This window comes from Xenopus laevis, chromosome 3L, assembly GCF_017654675.1.
Source record: "Xenopus laevis strain J_2021 chromosome 3L, Xenopus_laevis_v10.1, whole genome shotgun sequence".
Lineage (NCBI taxonomy): Eukaryota > Metazoa > Chordata > Amphibia > Anura > Pipidae > Xenopus > Xenopus laevis.
The window spans coordinates 160733060-160758876 of NC_054375.1; the positions used below are offsets into that span (position 1 = coordinate 160733060).

General features: G+C 38.9%; 2 protein-coding genes across 2 annotated transcripts; one reads left to right on the forward strand and one right to left on the reverse strand.

Moving 5' to 3' along the window:
* Window positions 1-4067: 4067 nt before the first annotated feature.
* LOC108710543 (olfactory receptor 5G3) lies at window positions 4068-4994 on the forward strand. Its single transcript, XM_018251672.1, has one exon. The coding sequence runs from the start codon at window positions 4068-4070 to the stop codon at window positions 4992-4994; it is 927 nt and encodes a 308-aa protein (XP_018107161.1).
* Window positions 4995-11404: 6410 nt separating this feature from the next.
* LOC108710680 (olfactory receptor 11L1) lies at window positions 11405-12319 on the reverse strand. The gene has a single exon (XM_018251794.1). The coding sequence runs from the start codon at window positions 12317-12319 to the stop codon at window positions 11405-11407; it is 915 nt and encodes a 304-aa protein (XP_018107283.1).
* Between the last annotated feature and the right edge of the window lie 13498 nt (window positions 12320-25817).

Genomic DNA, 25817 nt, shown 5'->3' on the forward strand with positions numbered 1-25817 from the left:
CCAAATTTGGGGATCGCCCTGTAGCAGGGTCATTACGAACCTCACATTTTCTTCGCCAGTAGCGAAAAGTGGGGGGAAAAGCTGCGGTATAGTTTGCATGCCTCTTGGAAAACAAAGAATTTACATCTGTCCCCATTAAACTTATCGGGGAACACAATCTTGGGTTCATGGGTTTTAGGCACGTTACCCATCATGGCAGAAGAAACCACAGGAGCGGCCATAGGAGGGGTGACTACTGGAGCTGGAGACTGAACAGAAGCATCCAGTCGACGAGTCAAATTGTGAAAACCTTGCATTAGGTAATTTTGCCTCTGCTCATGTTCTTCCAGGCGCTCTAACAAGGTGGTGAGTAGCGCATCAGTGGTGGAAGGAGCAGCGGCAGCGACCTTCTTTGTCCATTCTGGCCTGTTATAATGTCACGGTCGGCACCAACACCAGAACAAACATCAGGCACCCTGGTCTCGGCTCCTGCTTCACCAGTAGTGTGACTGCCTTTGGGCCTCGGGAGGAGCCCTCGTCTTACTTGGATGCCACCTGGACTTAAACAAGAGGTGCAAGATGAGGGTTCTGGATAGGCAGAGGGGCACGACTGTGGAGCAAAGTCTTTGGACAGAAGGTCGTAGTAAACAAGGTCTTAGGCAATAGAGTAGTCAGATCAGGCTGTGTCGAGGCAGGCAGAAAGTCAGCGTAAACAATTCAGGCCGGGTCTGGGCAAGCAGCGTTCAAAGCAAGATCAGGCAGGCAAGGGTCAAAACCGGAAGATCAATCAGAGGGATACGGCAGAAGAGGTAGTCGAAATTCAGGCAATGGATCAGGATACAGAGGTCAGAATCGTCAGAGACAGGCAGGGGTCACAACAGGTAGTCAGAATCAATTACAGAATCAGAATAGCAACAGCTAAAGGCACCAGGAACAACCTATAATGGGCAATGAACACTAGCACAAAAAACGAATACAAAACTGGCAAGTAAAAGCAGTCAGGGTCCTATAGAAGTTAAAGGGAGCTGGCACACCTTTTTTTTCCAGCCATTCAGATTTTTAGAGGTTTTCATTTTTTTTTTTTCTCTAAAACACATTTTTAGAGATATTTTTTAGTGCATTGTTTGTTTGTTTTTTTTGTATTCGTACTTTTAATATTCAGGTCTTTAAATAAATTACATGGCATTCCTGATTTTAGAAAAAAAACTCTAAAACCTATAAAATATGAATGTTGTTAAATAGGCCTCCAAGATGAACTTCACTCTAAGAGTAAATATTTGTATATTGTTTGCAAAAATAAAATAAAACTAAGTAAAAATAAAATCTTTTTAAAATGCCTTGTGTTGTTTTACAATTCTGCATCTAAATCACTTTTTTTGTAAAATTTACATTCCCCCATGGACTGGTAATTACCCCAAACCCCAGAGTCTCCTGGAGATTTCTCAATAGGTTTCCCAGCTCTGGATGTTACTGGCACTATTTAATAAAAGGAGATCTGTTCTTCCCTGTCCAGTCAGTATCTGGGGTGGTTCTGGTAGGTACAAATCAGGTGAGTATAATATTCCAAGAACATCTCACCTGTAAAGTGATTTCATTGGAAAGAAATGGTTGGGATTGTGTTAGCAAAATGGCAGGAGAAATACAGAGCAGGTTACACATTGGGAGAAGCTCATGGACATCTTCCTATGGTTCCACTGTATCTGGGGTGGTTCTGGTAGGTGCAAATCAGGTGAATATAATATTCCAAGAACATCTTTCCTGTAAAGTGATTTCATTGGAAAGAAATGGTTGGGATTGTGTTAGCAAAATGGCAGGAGAAATGCAGAGCAGGTTACACATTGGGAGAAGCTCATGGACATCTTCTTATGGTTCCACAGTATCTGGGGTGGTTCTGGTAGGTACAAATCAGGTGAGTATAATATTCCAAGAACATCTTTCCTGTAAAGTGATTTCATTGGAAAGAAATGGTTGGGATTGTGTTAGCAAAATGGCAGGAGAAATGCAGAGCAGGTTACACATTGGGAGAAGCTCATGGACATCTTCCTATGGTCCCACAGTATCTGGGGTGGTTCTGGTAGGTACAAATCAGGTGTGTATAATATTCCAAGAACATCTTTCCTGTAAAGTGATTTCATTGGAAAGAAATGGTTGGGATTGTGTTAGCAAAATGGCAGGAGAAATGCAGAGCAGGTTACACATTGGGAGAAGCTCATGGACATCTTCCTATGGTCCCACAGTATCTGGGGTGGTTCTGGTAGGTACAAATCAGGTGTGTATAATATTCCAAGAACATCTTTCCTGTAAAGTGATTTCATTGGAAAGAAATGGTTGGGATTGTGTTAGCAAAATGGCAGGAGAAATGCAGAGCAGGTTACACATTGGGAGAAGCTCATGGACATCTTCCTATGGTTCCACAGTATCTGGGGTGGTTCTGGTAGGTGCAAATCAGGTGAGTATAATATTCCAAGAACATCTTTTCTGTAAAGTGAATTCTTTCGAAAGAAATGGTTGGGATTGTGTTAGTAAAATGGCAGGAGAAATACAGAGCAGGTTACACATTGGGAGAATCTCATGGACATCTTCCTATGGTTCCAAAGTATCTGGGGTGGTTCTGGTAGGTGCAAATCAGGTGAGTATAATATTCCAAGAACATATTTCCTGTAAAGTGATTTCATTGGAAAGAAATGGTTGGGATTGTGTTAGTAAAATGGCAGGAGAAATACAGAGCCGGTTACACATTGGGAGAATCTCATGGACATCTTCCTATGGTTCCACAGTATCTGGGGTGGTTCTGGTAGGTGCAAATCAGGTGAGTATAATATTCCAAGAACATCTTTCCTGTAAAGTGATTTCATTGGAAATGGTTGGGATTGTGTTTTAGCCTGGGACTTAAAGGTTCCTTTACCAATGAAAACACAAGTGCAAGTGAAAGTGTGAAATAGGAAAAGATTGTGTGCCATTCACAAAGGTACATGCTCCTATACATGTACTTTATGCCTTTCAGTACTAATATAACAGTTTACACTTCTATGATGAATTGTACACAAATAACTAGGATGCAAAGTCTAATTAAAACATACTTATAATCTTCTCTTCACGGGTTGGTCCAACACATACTGTACAAACCTAACCTTAAGTGAGTTCAGTAAATCACACGCTTATGCCTTTATTCAACCCATCTGACAGAAGTGACCTTATTCAACTGCAATAAAAAACAAAATTGCAGAATGATTTGTGTGTGTTTTACTCTTTGGGTCATTACTGAGAAGTTGCAATGCATGTTATTCATTGACTGTATGCCAATGGCTTATGCTTTTCTCACGTGAAGTGGCAGAAAAGAAGATGGGGTGCTACTGGGGACATCTGCAATATCTTCCATCTCTTAAAGTGAAGTTTGGTACTTGTATGGTACAGAACTCCAAACCATAATGTGTATCATCTCCACCATCACTTACTTGTCTGACCATAGAAACTTGGACACTGAGATCTATCCCTAGCTATCACTCCTCCTTGCCTTTGTCTTGTCTTGTTTCCTAGTCTGTCCTGCCTAATCCTGCATCTCTGTTTGTACCAAACCTCTTAAGTCTGTTCTATTTCTCTGGTCACTGTATCCCTCTCCAGTCTATATTTATTCTATGTTCTTTTCTAGTCTCTCTTGTTTCTTCATCAGCTCCCTCTTCTCCCTCTATGTGCCACTCCAGTCTGTCCTGCTTCCCTGCACACTTCCTCCAACTCCCGTGTGTTAAGTTTTTTACACACTACTCCTTGACAGGAGGTGTCCTTCTTGGTCCCCAACTTGCTAAGCTGACTGATGAACATAGAGGAACTCAAACGTTCCTTCAGTCCTCAAATCGGTTATGTCACTTGTACTGAAGTTCGCTGTATTTAGCAATCTCTGCCAAAAATCACTATTTATCCTGTATTTCTAACTTTCCTGCAGATGGCTGCCAGAAGCTCTGCAACCAATGGTGCTCCAGGGAATGTCCCCATATGGTAATATTTTCTATCTTGCATTATCATGTGTTTGAGATTTGTTCCTGGCCCATGGATCAAAAATGTTTAAGACCATAAATGATGATCTCCATAAAATGAATGAAAAGAACCAGACGTTGGTCAGTAAGATTGTTCTCTTGGGGTTTCAGAATCTCCACAACTTCAAGATTCCAATTTTCTCTCTGTTCCTTCTGATTTACATTATGACAGTTTGGGAGAACGTCCTCATCATAGTGTTGGTGTCAACCAGCCGGAACCTCCAGTCCCCCATGTACTTCTTTCTCCAACAGCTGTCCTTCTCAGATCTACTGCAGACTGCAACTGTTGTACCCAGCCTGCTCCAGTCTATAATTAATGATGGAACTAAAATGTCCCTTGTTGCCTGTGTCTCTCAATTTTATTTTTTTGCTGCCTCAGAAACTTTTGAGTGTTTGCTTCTAGCAGTAATGTCCTATGACAGATATGTGGCCATCTGTATCCCACTGCGTTACACTTCTATAATGTCCCGCCGGGTTTGTGTTAAAGCAATTCATGGGTCCTTGGTACTTGCTCTTAGCTTTGTACTCATAACTGCAAATGCTGCAGGTGCCCTACAGTTCTGTGACCAAAATACCATGAACCATTTCTTCTGTGATGTATTACCTCTGTTAGAACTTTCCTGCTCAGATACTTTCTTTGTGAAATTAGAAATAACCATTCTGTCTATCCCTGTGGTTATTTGTCCCTTTATACTGATCATTGTATCATATTTATGTATTGCCCATGCAATCCTAAAGATAGTGTCCACTACCGGGAGACAAAAAGCCTTCTCCACCTGCAGCTCCCACTTGGCTGTGGTCTCCATATTTTATGGGACATTAACTGTTATTTATGTGGTTCCCCCTAGAAACCAATCACAGACAATTAACAAAATGATCTCTTTGTTATATACTGTAGGGATCCCTTTGGTTAACCCAGTTATTTACAGCTTGAGAAATAAAGAGATGCATAGTGCCCTTAAACACTTATTAGTATATGAATAACACATATCACTAATGTCAAAATACCCCAAATACTGGGCATGTGATTATAACTTGTCTTAATAACATATATATTCTGTATCTGTGATATATATAAATGACCTTTTATCTTGAGAAAGTAAAGGTTTAGTTGTACTACAATGAATTAGTACAATAGATGTATCATTGGTTTCAAATTATAAACATTGTAACATAATTGTAAGAAACATTTCAGACTCCAGCTATCATTCAAAGCTTCTGCTTGTAATGTATGAAACTTCTTAATCCAATAGGCTTCTCTTGTAATAAGCTTTGCTTCATATTCCCACTTCTGTGTAAAGGGACAACTACCTGAATAACTGCCATCATCTCTGTGGTACATTTAATAGTGGGGGTGCTTCTCACTTGCACATTGCAGCATCTTAGTAAAAGGTTCCTCAGGGCCTCAACAAAGAACCAATATATCACCCACAAACCTGCAATAACCAACTATGAGCCAGATTCAATTCAGTGAAAAAAGTTATCTCATGACATGAAAAGTCATGGACGTACTATTATATGCAACTTTGTATGGGGCAATAAACGTCCTCGGATTAGTAGGTCTATCTTGTATCAACCTAAAGGAAGAGGGGGTCTAAGCCTCCCAGATTTTTATTCATACTACCAAGCTTGTCTGTTAGCGAAACTGGTTGAACATTCTAATCCTCGCTCTACAAAACAATGGAAGTGTCTGGAAGATAAATTCCCCGTCAATAACATTCTTTGGAATAAAGGGAAACATGTAGCCTTAAACCTGAAAGGTAATCCTCAAACATTAGCCTTGGAAACGTTCTGGTTTTATTTTAACCAAAAGTATAGGCTTATCCCCTATCCTTCTCCATTAGCTGCTATGAGTCAAAATCTGAATTTCATGCCGGGAATTCTGGACAAGGGAATGGCATCAGCTTTTGGAGTACAACACTTACAGTTAAAACATGTCCTCAAACCAGAAACTTCTGAGTCTGTAATCAAGGAATCTGAAAGTACATGGGATGACAGGGACGATTGGAGGTATTGTCAAATCCAACATTTTCTACAATTGAACCCAATGCTCCAACGAGCCAAACGTTTATTGACGGAGTTCGAAACCCTTTGTGATAGGAAAACTGTTCCACACCATTTAATATCAACGCTTTATAAATTGATAATACAAAAGAAATATCCTACGTTGCCGCATTTTACTAGAACCTGGGAACAGGAACTACAGTTGAATATATCAGAGAGTGAATGGGAAAAAATTTTCAGGCTGCTAGCAAAGTGCTCCATAAATAACAGGTTTCAAGAAAATTCGTATAAGATATTGTCGCAATGGTATAGTATGCCTGTCAAATTATTTCAAATGCACTTGATCCCAGACAATACATGTTGGAGGTGTCATGAGGAAGTGGGAACGGTATCTCATCTCTGGTTTTTTTGTGATAAGTTAAAAGTATTCTGGAATAATGTACAAATGGCATGTCGGGAGATTCTAGGTTACCAGGTAGATCTTACACCCCAATTACTATTGTTGTCCCATACTGACACCCCAGAACATTCATTCAAATATAGTTTGCTTAGTCAATTATTGCTAGCAGCAAAAATACTAATACCGAGACACTGGAGAGAGGTCGCTTCCCCGACCTTTGAGGAATGGATCAACAACGTTAAGGATATTTACCTTATGGAGGAATTGACCTCATACCTAGCAGTGAAAAAAGATAACTTTATAATGACCTGGCAGCCCTGGATCTCTTACCTACATGCACATAAGAGTCTGTAATGTATTACTAATTTGCAAGATATTTGCCTCCAAGCTCCCCTTCTTTTTTCCCCACTTTCGTCCCATCCTTTTCTTATAATCCTTACTATTTCAATATCTACTTCAACTTTCATGTGTTTATTTTGAGAAAAGTGATCTTGAAATTTCTATAGTTTACAAACCTAAGTAACAGTCTGATACGACATTTCAATGCATATCTATTGTAAACCTGTTTATTCTTTATGAATAAAGTTTTCTTGAAATACAAAAAAAAAGAAAAGTCATGGACGAGATTCAATTTGAGGATATAAAAACTTTTCTCCAAATTTAGTTCCATTTTTTTTCTCATAGACTTCAATAGACTTTTCATGATATAAACAGTGCGATAAGATTTTCTGAATTGAAATTGCATCTCAAATTGAATCTTGTCCATGACTTTTCTCAATGAATTGAATTTCGCCCAATGGTTTATCATATGAAACCCCATGGACAACATTCAATTCAAGGAGAAAAAAACCTTTCTGTGAATTCAGTTCCAGTTTTTTCCCATAGATTTCAATAGAGTTTTCAAGCGAGAGGTATTAAAGGTATTGTAAGCCTGGTTGATAACATGTAAAATAGGGTTTCATTCCACCAGATTCAATTCAGTGAGAAAAAATTATCTCATGATTCAATTTGAGGAGAAAAATCTTTTCTCCAAATTTAGTCCCAGTTTTTTTCCCATACACTTCAATAGAGTTTTCACATTATAAACATGTTTTTGTGAATTGAATTGCATCTCAAATTACATCTTGTCCATGCGTTTTCATGTGATAAACCTTTTTCTCACTGAATTGAATCTGGCCGTACATATTGTAAACTGGATTCAGTCAAATATAGCTGCTTTTCAATTTTGTGGATAAAAATATTGGTGACTGCACCCATATACGTTCCTTGTCTCTGCCACTAATATTCCCCATGATAATCTAAAGTAGTTTTTCTTGAGAATAATGGTGAAACAGTCGAACACAAAGTACAACAAGAGGTGAGATGTGTCGGTTTCAGACACCGATTGACTCCAATGTGTTTAGAGACTTTGTTGCTGTTTTATGAATTTTTAGCAAAAATGGTTGGATTCACCCATTACTATTGGGGCTTAATTTACTAAGGTCTATATAACAAGTTTTAGGCACAAGTGGTTGCAAATAACCATCAACTAATTTAAAAAGTGGTTCTAAGGCAGAATCTATCCGTGACACAATTGGGCTACTTGGTGGCTTCACCAGTCATTTCTGGATGTTAGGTAGTACATAGATACTCGAGATCTCTTTACACAAACAATCTTTTACCTGATTAGGATAAATCGGCATCTATGTTGCTGTTTAACCATATATAGATTATATATTGCTGGCCTACACAGACAGGCACAGATACTCAATCTGACCACCAACAGAAATACCTGTGTTCTCAAATCCCATGGGTTAATGTGGAAGAAGAAGGGAGGATAATATCATTTGACTGATATTTGACTGAAGACCAGAGACTTGCTTTAGTGATGAGCAAGTTTTTCCAGCATGTATAATTTTGCTGCAAATTTTTGCAGTGGAAGGTTGTGCAAAATGGCAACTGCAAAGCACCGAAATTCATGATGAAACCATACATGCTGGAACAATTCCCTGTATGGTCGTGTATGGTCATATATTTTCTCTGCCTTTCAGTCAAATGTTTTGGTGACTTTTTTGTAGCAAACTATATCGGTCTATGGGTGGCTTTTTTGTAGCAAAATATATTAGGGTCTATTGACGACTTTTTTCTCACTCCTATTACATTAACGTCAATGGACATTTTTTCATGATTTTTTTTCTCACTCCAAACAAATTGTCAGTGGGTGTTTTTTCTCACTCCAAAGGCATTAAAGTCAATGGGTGTTTTTTTCAAGTATTTTCTCTGCAAATCTTTTTCACGCCAATTTATTGTAGCAGTTTCGTCAATTAGATATATTAGATAATGTTGCAATATAAATATATATATTACAGGTCCTCTTTAAATCACTTCATTCTGTTCTACCAAATATTTATAAAGCTCACAGTGCTTCACTCTACATAAATACTTATGTTTGAAGGTGCCAAGTGTGGGTGCTCAATGGACACAAGGACAATTCATATCGACACAGTTCATTAAAGTGCTTCGGTCCAATCTGCTCCATCACTTCCATGTGATTGCCGGTGCATCCATCCTGCCTCTTCTGATGAACAGTGTGAAACTGCCCTGGGGACCCTGAAGTTACTGCTCCCTGAACATGGAGGTCATTCCAGGGTAATTCTATCAGCAACACAAGTGGGTAAATGGGCAGTAGCCAGAGCCACAAGGTCACCAGTGTAGAAAAGTAAAAAATCTTTATATCAAGAGAATCTCAGAAGCTTTACGCATTTTGTGCCTGAATGCACTTAATCATAGACTCTTATCAGGAAAGTTTGAATACAAATTACAAATTCCTAAAACAAACACAAAAAACAATTAATTAAAAAATGTAATTAAAAAATAATCAATCATAATATATCAAATATTCAAAAAGATCCCGTTATACTCCAACACAGGATTCACAACTTATTAGCTGAACATGATACTCAGCACAAAATGTGTGCTATATATGTATATGGAATTCAGTTGTGCATTAAACATTAAAAAAGGAGCAGTTCATACAAGTGGCGCCAAATAAGAGGAAAAAAGCACATTCACTCTTATACATTTCCATGTTGCTCCAGTTACTAACAACACAGTATCTACACGGCCCACATTCAGGCAATTTACACACTACCACAAACATACCATTATGTTTTGAAGTTGATATGCCCCCCACACACACACACACTATTGGGTTCCAAATTGATTACCTATGGCAATTACTACAAATATTTTTTTGCATTATACAAGGTGTTCAATAGGGATGACCAGTGTAGTCCTGGCAGTTTAGATACTGGCAAATCAGTAGTGGGGGTGGAAAAGAAGAAGGGTTGAGAAGTCAAAGGCCTACGTTATATGTTTTGTTGAAGTGGGGTTTTTTTTGTGGATGTTTAAAGGCCTGGAAGCTCTAGTAATTTCTGAATGTATTTGGTGACAAAGTTGATTCAAGGCCTTGAGAAAGGTCCCAGAGGGGAAAAAAACGTTACGTTGGCTATATGCACGTTTGAATACAACAAAAGCTACAGATGATGACAGCAGAATATCAGAATAGGAAAGTTTATCATTGGCTAAACTCCTATAAACAACGTGGACCATTTAGACACACTACTATAGACTCTTCACCATACACTTCTTCTCCTTCTGACAGTGACATACCAACAAGGGGCAGGAAGGAAGACCACCTAGGTCCTTCACCAGTTCTTTTGAGTCCACCCCAGGGTCTAGTTTTTTAGGTTCCACTACCACAAACAAGAATGCCCCCACAAGAGGGGAGGCCGGATACAACACCTCCACCACAAGGTCCAAAAGAGCCCTCAGGAAGTCTTTCCTTTAAGTCAGAGATGACTGCTCCTTGTAAGGAACTTTTCTTTATCCCCACTATGAAATTGCACAAATTAGATTTGATGGTAGAGATTCATAATTTTCAACACATAAGGAAACTTAAAGAACATATTAGAACTAATACGCAACAGACAGAAACCCATTTTTTCATATAAGTTCTTATGAGCCCTCTATTGTGCCTAAATCTATTGATGTAACAGCAAATGGAAATGAGTCGCACAACACCATATTTCTTGCATTTGGGAAGCTTATCCCTTTTATTTTTCACCACCCGCGTATCAACATTTCCGGGGGGGGTTTCTTCACCCTCCCTTCATCAGGATGAAGAGAGAGTTAGAGTTAAACCCCCCAAAACATTGATACACGGGTGGTGAAAAATAAAAGGGATAAGCTTCCCAAATGCAAGAAATATGGTGTTGTGCGGCTCTCTGCACCACCAGGCAGGAATATCATAGGAAAGGAGAGGAGGTGTGGTCATTTTCAATTTTGGACTATTCTAAATCTGTTGAAGAGTTTACACACTTACTGATTGATGAAACCCCTAAACTCACACCACATCATATCTGAAACAACCTTAGTGGGTGTGAATACAAAGTGATCCAGAATTTAGCATCCAACCCAAATATTGGCCAGAGATTCTATTTTACAACAACTAGTCATCTATGTTGATTATTTTCTCCAACCTATTGTATGCAAACAGATCACTTATATACAAGATTCAGAGGATTTCTTAAACAAAGTGTGCATCTATTTTCCCCTACCTGCACAAACCAAACTGGACATTTGGTTTGTTGCCCCAAATTTTTCAGCACTTCTCCCATCACGATCCCATATAAATGATCATCAATGTACCTGGTATAATATACAATATTTTTGCTAAAAATTGTTGTTGTCTATACAGTGAATACATTTCTATTTTCCCATTGTGCCATATATACATGAAAATATATTTAAGGTGAAATACATCAAAGGATTACAGTGGATACAACTAAACATAAAAAATATGGGTTAGAGTTAGTAACATTAGCACAATGCAAACCCTGGTAGCTGTCAACATACTGTTCTTTCCCGAATACTCTTCAAACTCACTTTCTCAAGGTGAATGTACTTACTGCACCTCCCATTTTCACCTTATATATTTCTGAATTTCACTTTATATCATTTTAAGGGCTTCTTTGATATCTTTACTTCTCAAACTGTAAATCAATGGGTTGACCAAAGGAATCCCTACAGTGTATAACAAAGACAGAACTTTACTTATGGTTTCTGATTCTTTTCTGGGGGGAACCACATAAATAGCGATTATAGTCCCATAAAATATGGAGACCACAGCCAAGTGGGAGCTGCAGGTGGAGAAGGCTTTTTGTCTCCCGGTATTGGACACTATCTTTAGGATTGCATGGGCAATACATACATATGATACAGTAATCAGTATAAATGGAACAAATATCATGGGGACTGATAAGAAGAATGCCTCAATTTTAAGTAAGAAAGTATCTGAGCAGGAAAGCTCAAGAAGGGGAACAAAATCACAAAAGAAATGGTTAATGGTATTTTGGTTGCAGAACTGTAGTGTCCCCATAAGATTGACTGTAATCACTGCAAGGCCAAAACCAAGAGCCCATGGTGTGAGAATTAATATAAAACAAACCCTGTGGGACATTATAGAAGAGTAACGCAGTGGGATACAGATGGCCACATATCTGTCATAGGACATTACTGCTAGAAGGACACATTGAAATGAGTCAGAGGCGGAAAAAAAATACCATTGAGAAATACAGCCTACAAGGGACACTCTAATGTCTCCATTCAATACAGTTTGGAGCAGGGTGGGTACAATAACTGTGGATCCCAGTAAATCAGACAGAGACAACTGCTGCAGAAAGAAGTACATGGGGGACTCGAGGTTCCGGCTGGAGGACACCAACACTATGATGAGGACATTCTCCCAAACTGTCATAATGTAAATCAGAAGGAACAGAGAGAACAGGGGAATCTTGATGTTGTGGAGATTCTGAAATCCCAAGAGAACAATCTCACTGACCAACGTCTGGTTCTTCTGGGGCATTGTCTGGTAGAAATAACAAGATTTAATAAATAGACATGTCTATGAATTGCTATAATACATAAAAATGAGCAGATTGTCAGTGAAATTTGATGGTTTAAGGAGAATTGATTCCAAAATTAAAGCAGTAAAAATGAGTTAAATACAGAAGTTCTGGCACCAACACTAGTTCAAAATAAGGAAGCATATAAATTGGGTAGTTAATAAATGTCAGGTAAACATGATAATGGGCCAGACATGTCCTGAAAAATTGCTAAAAGGCCCTGAGTTTGCAATAAAGGCATTTTAATGGATTTCTGGCGCTGTTTCAGTGTGATCCTACAGCCTACTAGCTGGATCCACGTATTTGCCCTGTGTTACACTATTTTTTAGAGCAGTTCATCATTCTATAAACCTAAATGAAATATGGAATCCCATACAGTTGATTTAGTGTTTCAGGGACCAGACTTATATCTTATGCCTCCCAATGTGTAAACTGCTCTACCCCAGATACTGTGGAACCATAGGAAGATGTCCATGAGCTTCTCCCAATGTGTAACCTGCTCTGTATTTCTCCTGCCATTTTGCTAACACAATCCCAACCATTTCTTTCCAATGAAATCACTTTACAGGAAAGATGTTCTTGGAATATTATACTCACCTGATTTGTACCTACCAGAACCACCCCAGATACAGTGGAACCATAGGAAGATGTCCATGAGCTTCTCCCAATGTGTAACCTGCTCTGTATTTCTCCTGCCATTTTGCTAACACAATCCCAACCATTTCTTTCCAATAAAATCACTTTACAGGAAAGATGTTCTTGGAATATTATACTCACCTGATTTGTACCTACCAGAACCACCCCAGATACTGACCGGACAGGGAAGAACAGATCTCCTTTTATTAACCAGTGTCAGTAACATCCACACACCCGGAATACTGCTGGGAAATCTCCAGGAGACTCTGGGGTTCTGGGTAATTACCAATCATTGGGGGAATGTGATAATAAGTTTTCATAAGAACACATTTTTAGATTCATAAATCTTCAAATCATTATTTTTAATAACAAGGTGAAATAATTTGCCCATACCTAGTTTTAAACAGTTCTGGACCAGTTTATCTGATGCATTTGCAGAATGAAGGACTTTTGTACATGAAAAATGGGAGTAATCAGAACATTGATGAATAAACCCCGGACTACCTGGGAAATCCATCTCCAACTCCATTGCCAAAAAAGCACCTTCTACACCTGTTTATTCAGAAACATTCTGTAAAAGTTTATGGAGAAATGGGAACAACAAACCTTTCCTCTCAAACAAGTGATGAGCAAATGTTATGGATTCCCTCCAAAATCATCTGGAGAAAATGAATTCACGAATCTGCCAATTTCTCTTTGTGGGTCTGTTCCACTTAAAGCTGGAGAAACCCCCGAAATTATCATTATTTCCCCCTTGCGGTGTATTTCTGTTCTTTAGCAGAGTTATTCTGCAGGACCAATGACCAGACGTCACCCACAGCCAACCCTTTAATGTCTCATGGGTTTATAAATGGCTGTAGAACTGGGCAATTTCTCCCCTATAAAAGCCATAAGCAGAGCAGGACAAGCCTCTGGAACCAGAGTTTTAGTCTTTCTCCTTATTAAAGCTAATTGGCTGGAAGGATTAAGTCGGTGGCCCAACCCCAGGTCAGGAGACTCTTATCCCACAAATTGCCCCATGAAGGAAATGGGAAATATGACCAGAGGTAAATAGTTAGGGACCACTTTATGGATTTTACATTGACATACAGTAGGTATGTTGACTTGCCAATTTAATGAACATTATTTTGAAACTTAAAAACCCCTGTTTTTGAAAATATATTCACTTCACAGATACAGAATTACCAGTGAAATAGGGCAGCAGGGAATGTGCATTGATCAATCTACAACAGCAACAATGTTCAATTCAGTGTTCAGTTCTTTCCAAACTTACATCTATCTGTGTTGTGAATGCTGCTCGGAGACAGAGAACTTGCTACAAGAAAGTAGTTATCAATTGAACCTTCTCTAATTGGACTAGGGTTCTTGTTGGTACTTTATGCTGCCAGGTCCAATTATATTTTATATGGTCGTCAATGACTTATCTGTAGAAATAAGTCAAATCAACTGAACTTGTGTTTCTTCCTTGAAGACACTTCACCAGTCATGTAACTGGAGAAAGCCAGTTAGATGACTGGTGAAGTGTCTTCAAGGACAAAACACAACAAGTCGAGTTGATTTGACTTATTTCTACAGATATACCATGACCTGGATGAATGAGAATCTTCACAAACATTATCAATGACTTGTCTGATATATTTCAAAGTCACTGTCTACTATTACCAATGGTACAAACATATATAAAAGTATTGGGACCATCCAGGATGTGGCACTTGCAGCAGGATCTGGGCAAACTGGCAATCTGGGCAGCTAAGTGGCAAATGAGATTCAATGTGGATAAATGTAAAGTCCTGCACCTGGGATGTAACAATCTGCCCCCCCTTAACAGAGAAAATGTAATAATGTTTGGATTACATTAGATAGGTACAAGGAAGGGTCAGATGCTTTATTCACCAGTAGCTCCTCCCAGCAGACAGGAGGGAGCCAATGAGATTAGAGGAGGGAAAGGGGTGTTACAGGGAGAGCTGGGAAGTGAATCAGTGGTACCCGCTGATACATTAGATAGGTACAAGGAAGGGTCGGATGCTTTATTCACCAGTAGCTCCTCCCAGCAGACAGGAGGGAGCCAATGAGATTTGAGGAGGGAAAGGGGTGTTACAGGGAGAGCTGGGAAGTGAATCAGTGGTACAGGCTGATACATTAGATAGGTACAAGGAAGGGTCGGATGCTTTATTCACCAGTAGCTCCTCCCAGCAGACAGGAGGGAGCCAATGAGATTAGAGGAGGGAAAGGGGTGTTACAGGGAGAGCTGGGAAGTGAATCAGTGGCACTGGCTGATACATTAGATAGGTACAAGGAAGGGTCGGATGCTTTATTCACCAGTAGCTCCTCCCAGCAGACAGGAGGGAGCCAATGAGATTAGAGGAGGGAAAGGGGTGTTACAGGGAGAGCTGGGAAGTGAATCAGTGGTACAGGCTGATACATTAGATAGGTACAAGGAAGGGTCGGATGCTTTATTAACCAGAAGGTCTTCCCAGCAGACAGGAGGGAGCCAATGAGATTAGAGGAGGGAAAGGGGTGTTACAGGGAGAGCTGGGAAGTGAATCAGTGGCACTGGCTGATACAGTAGTTAGGTATAAGGAAGGGTTGGATGCTTTATTCACCAGTAGCTCTTCCCAGCAGACAGGAGGGAGCCTATGAGATTAGAGGAGGGAAAGGGGTGATACAGGGAGAGCTGGGAAGTGAATCAGTGGTACAGGCTGATACATTAGATAGGTACAAGGAAGGGTCGGATGCTTTATTCACCAGTAGCTCCTCCCAGAAGACAGGAGGGAGCCAATGAGATTAGAGGAGAGAAAGGGGTGTTACAGGGAGAGCTGGGAAGTGAATCAGGGGTACAGGCGGATACATTAGATAGGTACAAGTAAGGGTTGGATGCTTTATTCACCAGTAGCTCCTCCCAGCAGACAGGAGGGAGCCAATGAGATTAGAGGAGGGAAAGGGGTGTTACAGGAGAGCTGGGAAATGAATCAGGGGTACAGACTGCTACATTAGATAGGTACAAGGAAGGGTTGGATGCTTTATTCACCAGTAACTCCTCCCAGAAGACAGGAGGGAGCCAATGAGATTAGAGGAGGGAAAGGGGTGTTACAGGGAGAGCTGGGAAGTGAATCAGTGGTACAGGCTGATACATTAGATAGGTACAAGGAAGGGTCGGATGCTTTATTCACCAGTAGCTCCTCCCAGCAGACAGGAGGGAGCCAATGAGATTAGAGGAGGGAAAGGGGTGTTACAGGGAGAGCTGGGAAGTGAATCAGGGGTACAGGCTGATACATTAGATAGGTACAATGAAGGGTCGGATGCTTTATTCACCAGTAGCTCCTCCCAGCAGACAGGAGGGAGCCAATGAGATTAGAGGAGGGAAAGGGGTGTTACAGGGAGAGCTGGGAAGTGAATCAGGGGTACAGGCTGATACATTATATAGGTATAAGAAGGGGTTGGATGGTGTTTAGCAAGTGAGGGAATACAGGGATATGGGAGATAGCTCATAGTACAAGTTGATCCAGGGACTGGTCCTATTTTGGAGTCAGGAAGGAATTTTTCCCCCTCTGAGGCAAATTGGAGAGGCTTCAGATGGGTTTTTCACCTTCCTCTGGATCAACTTTTTATTCAACATCACTTTTTTCAACTTTTTATTCAACATCACTTTTTTTTTAAAATGAAGCAACTAGCACTGCAATCGTTTCTTTCCCCGCAATTCCGTTTTCCCAGTTGAATTGATTTTTTTTTCATGACAGTTATGTGAAAAAACTCTCCCTCTAAGTTAGGGAATCCTAAAGAAAACATTTAATGCACTTGTTCCACAAATTTTTTGCCATTTCGAGAATTTCACTGGAAATTCGCGAATTTTTCGGCGAAGTGAAATGCCCCAAATTTGTCCATCACTAATAGGCTCTTATTAGGGCAGCTGGAATAAGACACAAAAAACACAATTCATTAAAAAAAATGAACAAAAATCAAATATTCAAAGATTAATGAAATGAAAACTACTAAAAATGGCACAATGTATAATATTTGTTCTGGTGAAACAAAACCAAGTGCATTAAATAGGGTAAAATATATAGAAACACGGAGGAGTATTGGGCACACAAATCCACAAATGCTCTTGTTGAAAAAAACGGTATAATTTATTAAATGCTAATTCTTCAGCAAAACTCTCTGTTACTGTATATAAATTCAAACAATGTGACCTGCAATAAATAGAAACATTGTGGGGCATCACCTTCAAAAGGTGACAGGTCACATGACAAAATAGTGTGTTGCTATAGAAACATATAGTCAGAGCAGGGTGTAATGTTTCTTTAAATAGAAATTGAATTACTCCAAATAGATCTTAAATTGATCCGGGTTATACTCCAACACAGTGTTCACAACAAAATGGCTGCTATATATGTACCGTATATACTCGAGTATAAGCCGACCCGAGTATAAGCCGAGGTACCTAATTTTACCTATGAAAACTGGGAAAACTTATTGACTCTAGTATAAGCCTAGACACAACTACAGCCCTGTCTCCCAGCAGCGCACATTCTGCCAAAGCGACCCCCCCAGCGATCAACCGGACTTCTTTGCAAAGTTGATGGTGACAGAGAATTGCCAAATGGATTACTGTGTGCATTGTCCCACTGTCCCACTACCATGTGCAGAGGGTGCTGTTTGATATTGCCATCACTGTTAATCTTTTATATAACCAACAGAGGGCGCTGTGTGATATTGCAGTCACTGTTATTCTTTCATATAACCAACAGAGGGCGCTGTGTGATATTGCAGTCACTGTTAATCTTTCATATAACCAACAGAGGGTGCTGTGTGATATTGCCATCACTGTTATTCTTTCATATAACCAACAGAGGGCGCTGTGTGATATTGCAGTCACTGTTAATCTTTCATATAACCAACAGAGGGCGCACTGTTATTCTTTCATACAACCAACAGATGGCGCTGTGTGATATTGCAGTCACTGTTATTCTTTTATATAACCAACAGAGGGTGCACTGTTATTCTTTCATATAACCAACAGAGGGCATTGTGGGATATTGCAGTCTCTCCCCAAGTGAACTGTTGGTATAGGAATGATTAAAAGTGACTGCAATCTCAGCTACTCGGGTCGGGTACCGCTGACCCGAGTATAAGCCGAGGTAGACTTTTTCAGCACATTTTGGATGCTGAAAAACTCGGCTTATACTCGGGTAGATATGGTATATGGATTAAACTTCCATAAGGAGCAGTTCATACAAGAGGCACCAAATAAGAGGAGAAAAGAGGCACATTCATTCTTCTACATTTCCATGTTGTTCCTGTTACTAAAAGCACAGTGTCTACATGACCCACATTCAAGCACTTTACACACTACCACAACTATACCATTATGTTTGAAGTTGGGGTTCAATTTAACAAGCAACGTCAGTCTGCTGCAGAAAGGGTGAGGAGAATATTATTATTGATATAGTACCATGGTCTCCCTCACTTCTTTACAGCCATGCCTTTTTTTTTTTTTCCTTCCTCTGGATCAACTGGCAGTTAGGCAGGTTAAAAAAAGTTAAAAGGTTCAACTTGATGGACGTGTCTTTTTTCAACCTAACTTACTACTGTATGTTACTATGCTTAGTAAGGGGGTACATATGCAAGACTATGTATGCTTACGGTGTAGATGGGTATTTTGAGTGTTAAAGGCAATAGTTGGAAACCTATCCCAGGTACTTTCTAAAAGGGAAGGAGAGACATAAAGTGTAGTTGGACAGTGTAGTCCCATGAGTCTAGATACTAGTAGTATATTTGTAGTTTTCCTTTTATATTTCAGTCCCCTAAAGTTTGGCCATTCTGGGGCCCCCTAGTTATGGAAGAGAAAGGCTCTACTTCCTGGATCATATACTGGCCTTTGAGTTCCCTAGTTTAGCCACAGGGCAGCAATATTCTGGGATATATATTTATGAGCCCATGAGGTTTCAGGGCTTTTGCCATGGACTCCCTGATAAGGGGAAGGGAGTCAAGAGTGGAACCCCAGATAAGTGCAGTATGCAGTGAATTATCTCTTGTCATAGGTCTCACTAGGAGAAACAGTTATGGGTATTTATATGAGCAGTTTTGGGCTCCACCAAGGAATGTTACAAGGACTAGGTTCCCGGTGGCACTGTTTGGATTTACATTATGGCCTTTTATAAAAGATCCTGCTAAGGACATAAATGCTGGATCCTTGAGAAAGGTTCCAATGAGGCCAGATACTTGTACTAAAATAAAATGGAAGAAATGTAAAGTGAGTGCTGGTTGATTAATTTTGTCCCGTTACATATATCTATAGTTTGCTTTCCTGTGAATCACCTACAAAGTGAGTTGGTTTCACTTGGAGAAAAGGTTAGAGAAAATGTGTTGTTTCAGCTTCTTCTAATATGTAACTATGTAATAATATATTTTATAAACTGTTGTTATTTTTATGTGACATACTGTGATTTGCATTATAATAAATGAGATCATAGATTTAGTAAAATTAAATAATAAAATCTAATTCTTCATAGTAAGTTTGGAAACTATATCATTGTACTTGCAGAACATTTACTGGATGAGGAGCAATGGTTAAAAAAATCTTCATTTTGCCGTGAGCATTTGAAAAGCCCTTTGGAAATGTTCCCTCAAGATGATTCTGCGCTACTGAAATCTCTGTAGGGTTAATTCATTAATCTAATTAATCAAATATATTTGGCAACAAACCATTCACTTTGCATCATCTCCAATAAACTTGTCATTATTTTCCCTTCCTCGTGTCTCTAAACTCTCATTAATCTGAGTCCCAGTGAGGAATCACACAGAGCATTGTTACGTCAATCATTGTTACCATTACACTTTCTATTCAATTTCTATTATACCAACGAATGGAAATGAGAGACACAATGGCCTGACTGTAACAATAAACTGGAGCCCAAATTCATGGCCACTTCAAATAAAGGAAAAATAATAACAATAATAATGTATTTTTAATAATTGTTTCTATTTTCTTCTTGTGAAGGAGAGATACTTTATGGGTCAAATTTATTAAACCTTCAATTTATCTGGTCGAGGTTTTAAAGGGCAAAACTCGACTTTTTAGAAATGTACTATACCCCAAGTTGCACAAAATCCAAATCCAAAAATTCTCCATCTCAAACCTGTCAAGGTCATATAGAAGTCAATGGCAGATGTCCCTGATGATATTGCTTTATAGTCAATAAGTCAAGGTTTTTATGTGATGATCCAATAACAATGAGTTTTAGCTGCACAATCTCATGATACGAGAAGGGAGTTTTGTTGACTTTGCTTTCATAAAAAACTGAGATGAATTTGAGTTTTAATAAATAGTCCCCTTAGGGGCAAATTCATCAAGGGTCGAATATCGAGGGTTAATTAACCCTCGATATTCGACTGGGGAATGAAAATCCTTCGACTTCGATATTCGTTGGATTTTAATCCAACGATCGAAGGATTATCCTTCAACCAAAAAAAGTTAGCCAAGACTATGGGGACCTTCCACATAGGCTAACATTGAGTTCGGTAGCTTTTAGGTGGCGAACTAGGGGGTCGAAGTTTTTTCTTAAAGAGACAGTACTTCGAGTATCGAATGGTGAAATAGTCAAACGATTTTTAGTTTGAATCATTCGATTCGAAGTCGTAGTCGAAGATCGAAGTAGCCCATTCGATGGTCGAAGTAGCCAAAAAAAACACTTCGAAATTCGTAGTATTTTTTCTTCTATTCCTTCACTCGAACTTAGTGAATGGGCCCCTTAGTGTCCAATATAAAAGTGCCCAAAAAAGTGAATAAACTGGCCACATCATTGCTCTTCTTTATCAATTTGAGCTGCACTCATACTGATACAGTCCTGACTTAGAGGCCCATTTATCAAGTCTCATTTCAGTGGTTTTAAAGTTTTTTAAAACCATAACTAAACACAATTTTTCTAAAACCACAAATGCCATGTAATTTATTAAAAGATCCAAATATGAAAAGTACAAACAAAAAGAAAAACACTGAACAATGAACTAAAAATAAACATAAACCTCAAAAAATTAGCATTTTTTTGTACAATTACAAATCCAAATACCCCTAAAGTCTGAAATGCTAAAAAAAAGTCCGATAGGATCAGCACAGCTCCCATTGGCTTCTACTTTAGTTTTTCATGTTTTTTACACTTTATGAATCTCAAAGTTTTAAAGAATTTAAAAATATATGAATGTTTACAAAAAAATGGAATTAAAAAAAAATTACAATGTAAATAAATTAGTCCATTACAGTTACACTCATTAATATTAATCAAATCAATGATTCAAGGAATTGTTTATTTTGCTAATATTAATTTGTATTATTGTACCATTCTCATCAACCCATTAAATCTATTTACTTTCAGTTTACTATGAAATAAAACAAAACTACCATTTATAAACATGGGATATTTTTTTCCAATTTATGAAAAGTATATAGAATATAGATATAGAATATAAAACAACTATAAAAATGTTGATAAATAGGCCTTCCAATGTTCCCTAGACCTTAGACATGTAGCTCTATCTATATATAAATAAACAATGTAAAAGACTGATTTGCTGGTATTTACACCTGAACCCTCCCCCACCCTCCATTTAAATTTACTGTCTACAGTGTCATTCTGCATCCAGTATTCCAAGGAAGGTCTCTAGATGTCTCCCATCTCTCATCTTCTCAGCCTACATTGGAGCACAGACCAGGAATTGACATTTCTTTCTCAAGAACAATGCAAAAACAGTCCCCTTCTTAAACCCTTTGACTCAGACCCTTATCTTCTCCAGGATAGACTACTACAACCTATTACAAACTGGTCAACCGGAATCTCAACTCCACCCACTCCACCCTTACTGCTACTGCCCTCACTATCTTACCTGCATCTTACCCTCTCTCCTCCCTTTTTCTATTACTGACTCTCTCTTGCCACTTGGTCACATGGGTAATATAAAATTCTCACTCAAAACTATGCATGTTATTCTCTATTTATCTGCCCCCATCTCTCCATACAATCCCTTCAGAACCTTATGCCCAGACCAAGACATCTATTGACCATTCAGATCACCCCAATAGAGAGTCATGTATTAAAGTAATTTCCTCTGGTTGCCCCTTGTCTCTAGAATGCTTTACTATTTTGCATCAGACAAGTTCCTACTATACTCAAATCTCCTTAGGTATTTATTTGTAGATTAAGCTTTTCACTAGTCTTTCTCTGCTAAACCACACCTCCGCCTCAGTTACACTTTTTTTGCTCTTCCTTTTTTGTCTCCGCCTCCCCTTTTCTCCTTATAGACTATAAGCTCTTGGGAACAGGGACCTCATTCCAGGTATATATGAAAATTCATAGAAGTATTTACTGTCTAATTAGTATGTACTGCACTCCGGTGTGTAATTATCCCTTGTTAAGCACTAAGTACACTCTTGGTGCTAATAAATAAAAGTGCTACAGCTGAAAATATTCTGTATCATAGGGTCATCTATAACATATAACTTTTTCTTTTAAAGGTGAACTTGAACATGATAGGTTACATGATATGTAACTGCAATTTAATTGTTCAATCCTTTGGCCAAATATATGGGGCCACAGTTACTCTAGATGCAATAAGTCAACACAATCTTATTTCTCACAATGTAACATTTGATCTGCCTGCCTATTGAACTCTTGCTGGATATTGACTACGATTACTCCTGATCCCTCTTTGTACCGCAAACTCAGACTTTAAACCCTAAGCTTCATCCTTGGTTCAGAGTACTTCCGCTGGGAGCCGATAGGCCCCCTGACAGTATTATTGGGCCATGGACTCCACTCCACAAGATTATTATTATCTCATTGGAGCCCTTACCGTCAGAAGAACTGTTTACCTGCGAAGTCCATTCACAGGGTGTTCCTGCAGCAGACCTTCAGTCTTTGCCCACAGTGTACAAGGACTTTGCGGATGTCTTCTGCAAGAAGTCTGCTGAGACTCTCCTCATCATCCCTACTATTGTCCAATTGAACTTCTTCCTGGTGCCATGCAGAAGGAAATCTTCTCCTTTCTATAAAGTTGGGGACAAAGTGTGTCTTTCAATGAGGAACATTCATCTCAAGGTTCCTTCCCCCAAGTTAGGTCCAAAATTTGTTGGTCCATTTCCCATCGAGGAGATGATTAATCGTGTGGCTGTCAGACTCCAGCTTCCCCCTGAGATGTGAATCTCTGATGTGTTCCATGTGTCTCTATTGAAACCAGCCATCGCTGGTGAGTGACAATGGTAGTGTTAATTGCTATAGTAATAATAAATAATAATGTCCTGTTTCATTTTGTATTTAAATTACTGGGAGGATACTTATATTCAAAATTTGCTTCTTTGGCAAGAGATGGAAACAAACAATTCTGAGTTGTGGAAAAGCCATTGAGATGCTCTTTTGTTAGATGAAGTGGAGAGCCCCTCTTATAGTTGTATCTTGCAGATGATCATCATATGTTCCCATCTATAAAACATAGTCAACATACAAGAGGTCCTCTGCAAGAGCACACACACTATGAAGTGATTAGACTTTAATTTCCATAAAACTTACATGGCGCATTTCATAGTATACCTCATATAGGGCCAGATTCAATTCCGTGAGAAAACGTTATCTCATGGTTTATCATGTGAAAAGTCATGGACAAAATCCAATTTGAGCAGTTTAAATAAATATATATATTTTCAATATAAACTAAAAGCTAAAGAGAACTGACAGGCGCAGGCTGCAATGGAGCAGTGAATATAAATATTATATATATATATATTTATACTGTATATATATATATTTATAACAAACAAGGGAAACTTGTGCTCACCACTAAATGTTAAAACCATTAGGCGGGGGTGCAATGAGGGTGTGACCACAAAATACATATAGTCAACTACAAGAGTCCTCTGTACTCAACCCATTATCAATATATTTAAGACAGAGACATTTTGTGCTACTGCTACTGAAAAATGCTTGACTATACCTGACTGTAGCTGGTGAGCACAACTTTCCCTTGTTTGTTATAGTTATACAGGAGCAGTGACCAGCTCCATGTTGTAGCTCCCACCCCTCCCAGCTATAGTCAGGTGATCCCACTGATGTCTAATAAAAGGGCAGCCAAGTTTGGGAGGTTTACTTTGAAAGCAGCGAGTAAGTTGCAGGTAAAACTTAGTCCCTGTGTAAAATGTATAATGAAGCAATAGAATTCTTAATGAATCAGCTAAAATTGAGCGTAGGACTGGCCAGATATGGGATGACTTTGACGTAGTTGTTCAGCTTAAATATATTGCAATATATGGACAAACAATCAGGAAGAGTTACCCCAGCCTTGCACTTACAGTAGATCACATTAATTTCTCAAATTTAAATCTAGGTCTGGAGTTACCCTATAATAATTGTTTAAAGTAGCATTTAGTTTGGTAAAATAAGCTTTGGGTGCCCAGAGCGGAGCATGTTATAGGACATACAAGAGTTTGGTCAAAGTAAACATTTTGATCAGATGCAACATACCAATAGGCCCAATAGGTAGATTAATGGACACAAACGAGCGCTTTTACTGGCAGATATTATTAAAAGTTCCATTTTAACTTATTATCACTTAAGGCTGCTGACCAAACTGGTTTGCTTTGAAGAGGCAATTGGAAGCACATCTCTATTGTTTCCAATTTCTTATCTCTTCACGCTTCACAGCAGCACACTAGAATTAGCTGACTCAAAGTCCATATAGACTTGGTTACCAGGCCTGATAGTTTGCCATCTTTTGCTAGAGTTTTCAGAACATTGCTTAGAACCGGTTGATAGAAACAATAAAAATCCAATATTTCTACACAAAAAGGAGAAAGATTGCCAGTGCCCAGTTGGTCTTTAAAAATAACAATTACAACACTCTGACTTACATATTTTGGCCAAAACGAGATATTATAAACATGCATAAAAAATGTGCCAGTTAAGTAAATCCATATAAAAATGTCCTCTGTTTTTATATGTTCAGAAAGTAAAAAACATAATTATATAGATATATCTCTTGTTCATTATATGAATCTAAACAATTGCTTCTTGCAAAGATTCCAAATTCCTCCATGGACTGATAATTACCCCAAACCCCAGAGGCTACTGGACAGTTTTCAGTAGGTTTCCCAGGTGTGAATGTTACTCTCACCTGTTAATATAAAAAGAATTGTTCAATCCTTCCCTGCCCAGTCAGTATCTGGAGTCATAGAGGTAAGTGCAAATCAGGTGAGTATAATATTCCAAGAACATCTTTCCTGTAAAGTGATTTCTTTGAAAAAAATGGTTTGGATTGTGTTAGCAAAATGGCAGGAGAAATGCAGAGCAGGTTACACATTGGGAGAAGCTCATGGACATCTTCCTATGGTTCCATAGTATCTGGGGTGGTTCTGGTAGGTACAAATCAGGTGAGTATAATATTCCAAGAACATCTTTCCTGTAAAGTGATTTCATTGGAAAGAAATGGTTGGGATTGTGTTAGCAAAATGGCAGGAGAAATGCAGCGCAGGTTACACATTGGGAGAAGGTCATGGACATCTTCCTATGGTTCCACAGTATCTGGGGTGGTTCTGGTAGGTGCAAATCAGGGGAGTATAATCCAAAAACATCTTTCCTGTAAAGTGATTTGGAAAGAAATGGTTGGGATTGTGTTAGCAAAATGGCAAGAGAAATCCAGCTACGGGTTATACTTGGAGAAGCTCATGAGCATTTGCTTATGGCTCTACTTGTCTGGGGGTTTTATTGAGGGCCTTTGTCTATTGATTTTTTTGTCTACATTATGTTTGTTGAAGAAAAAATAGTCAGCACACGGATTCTT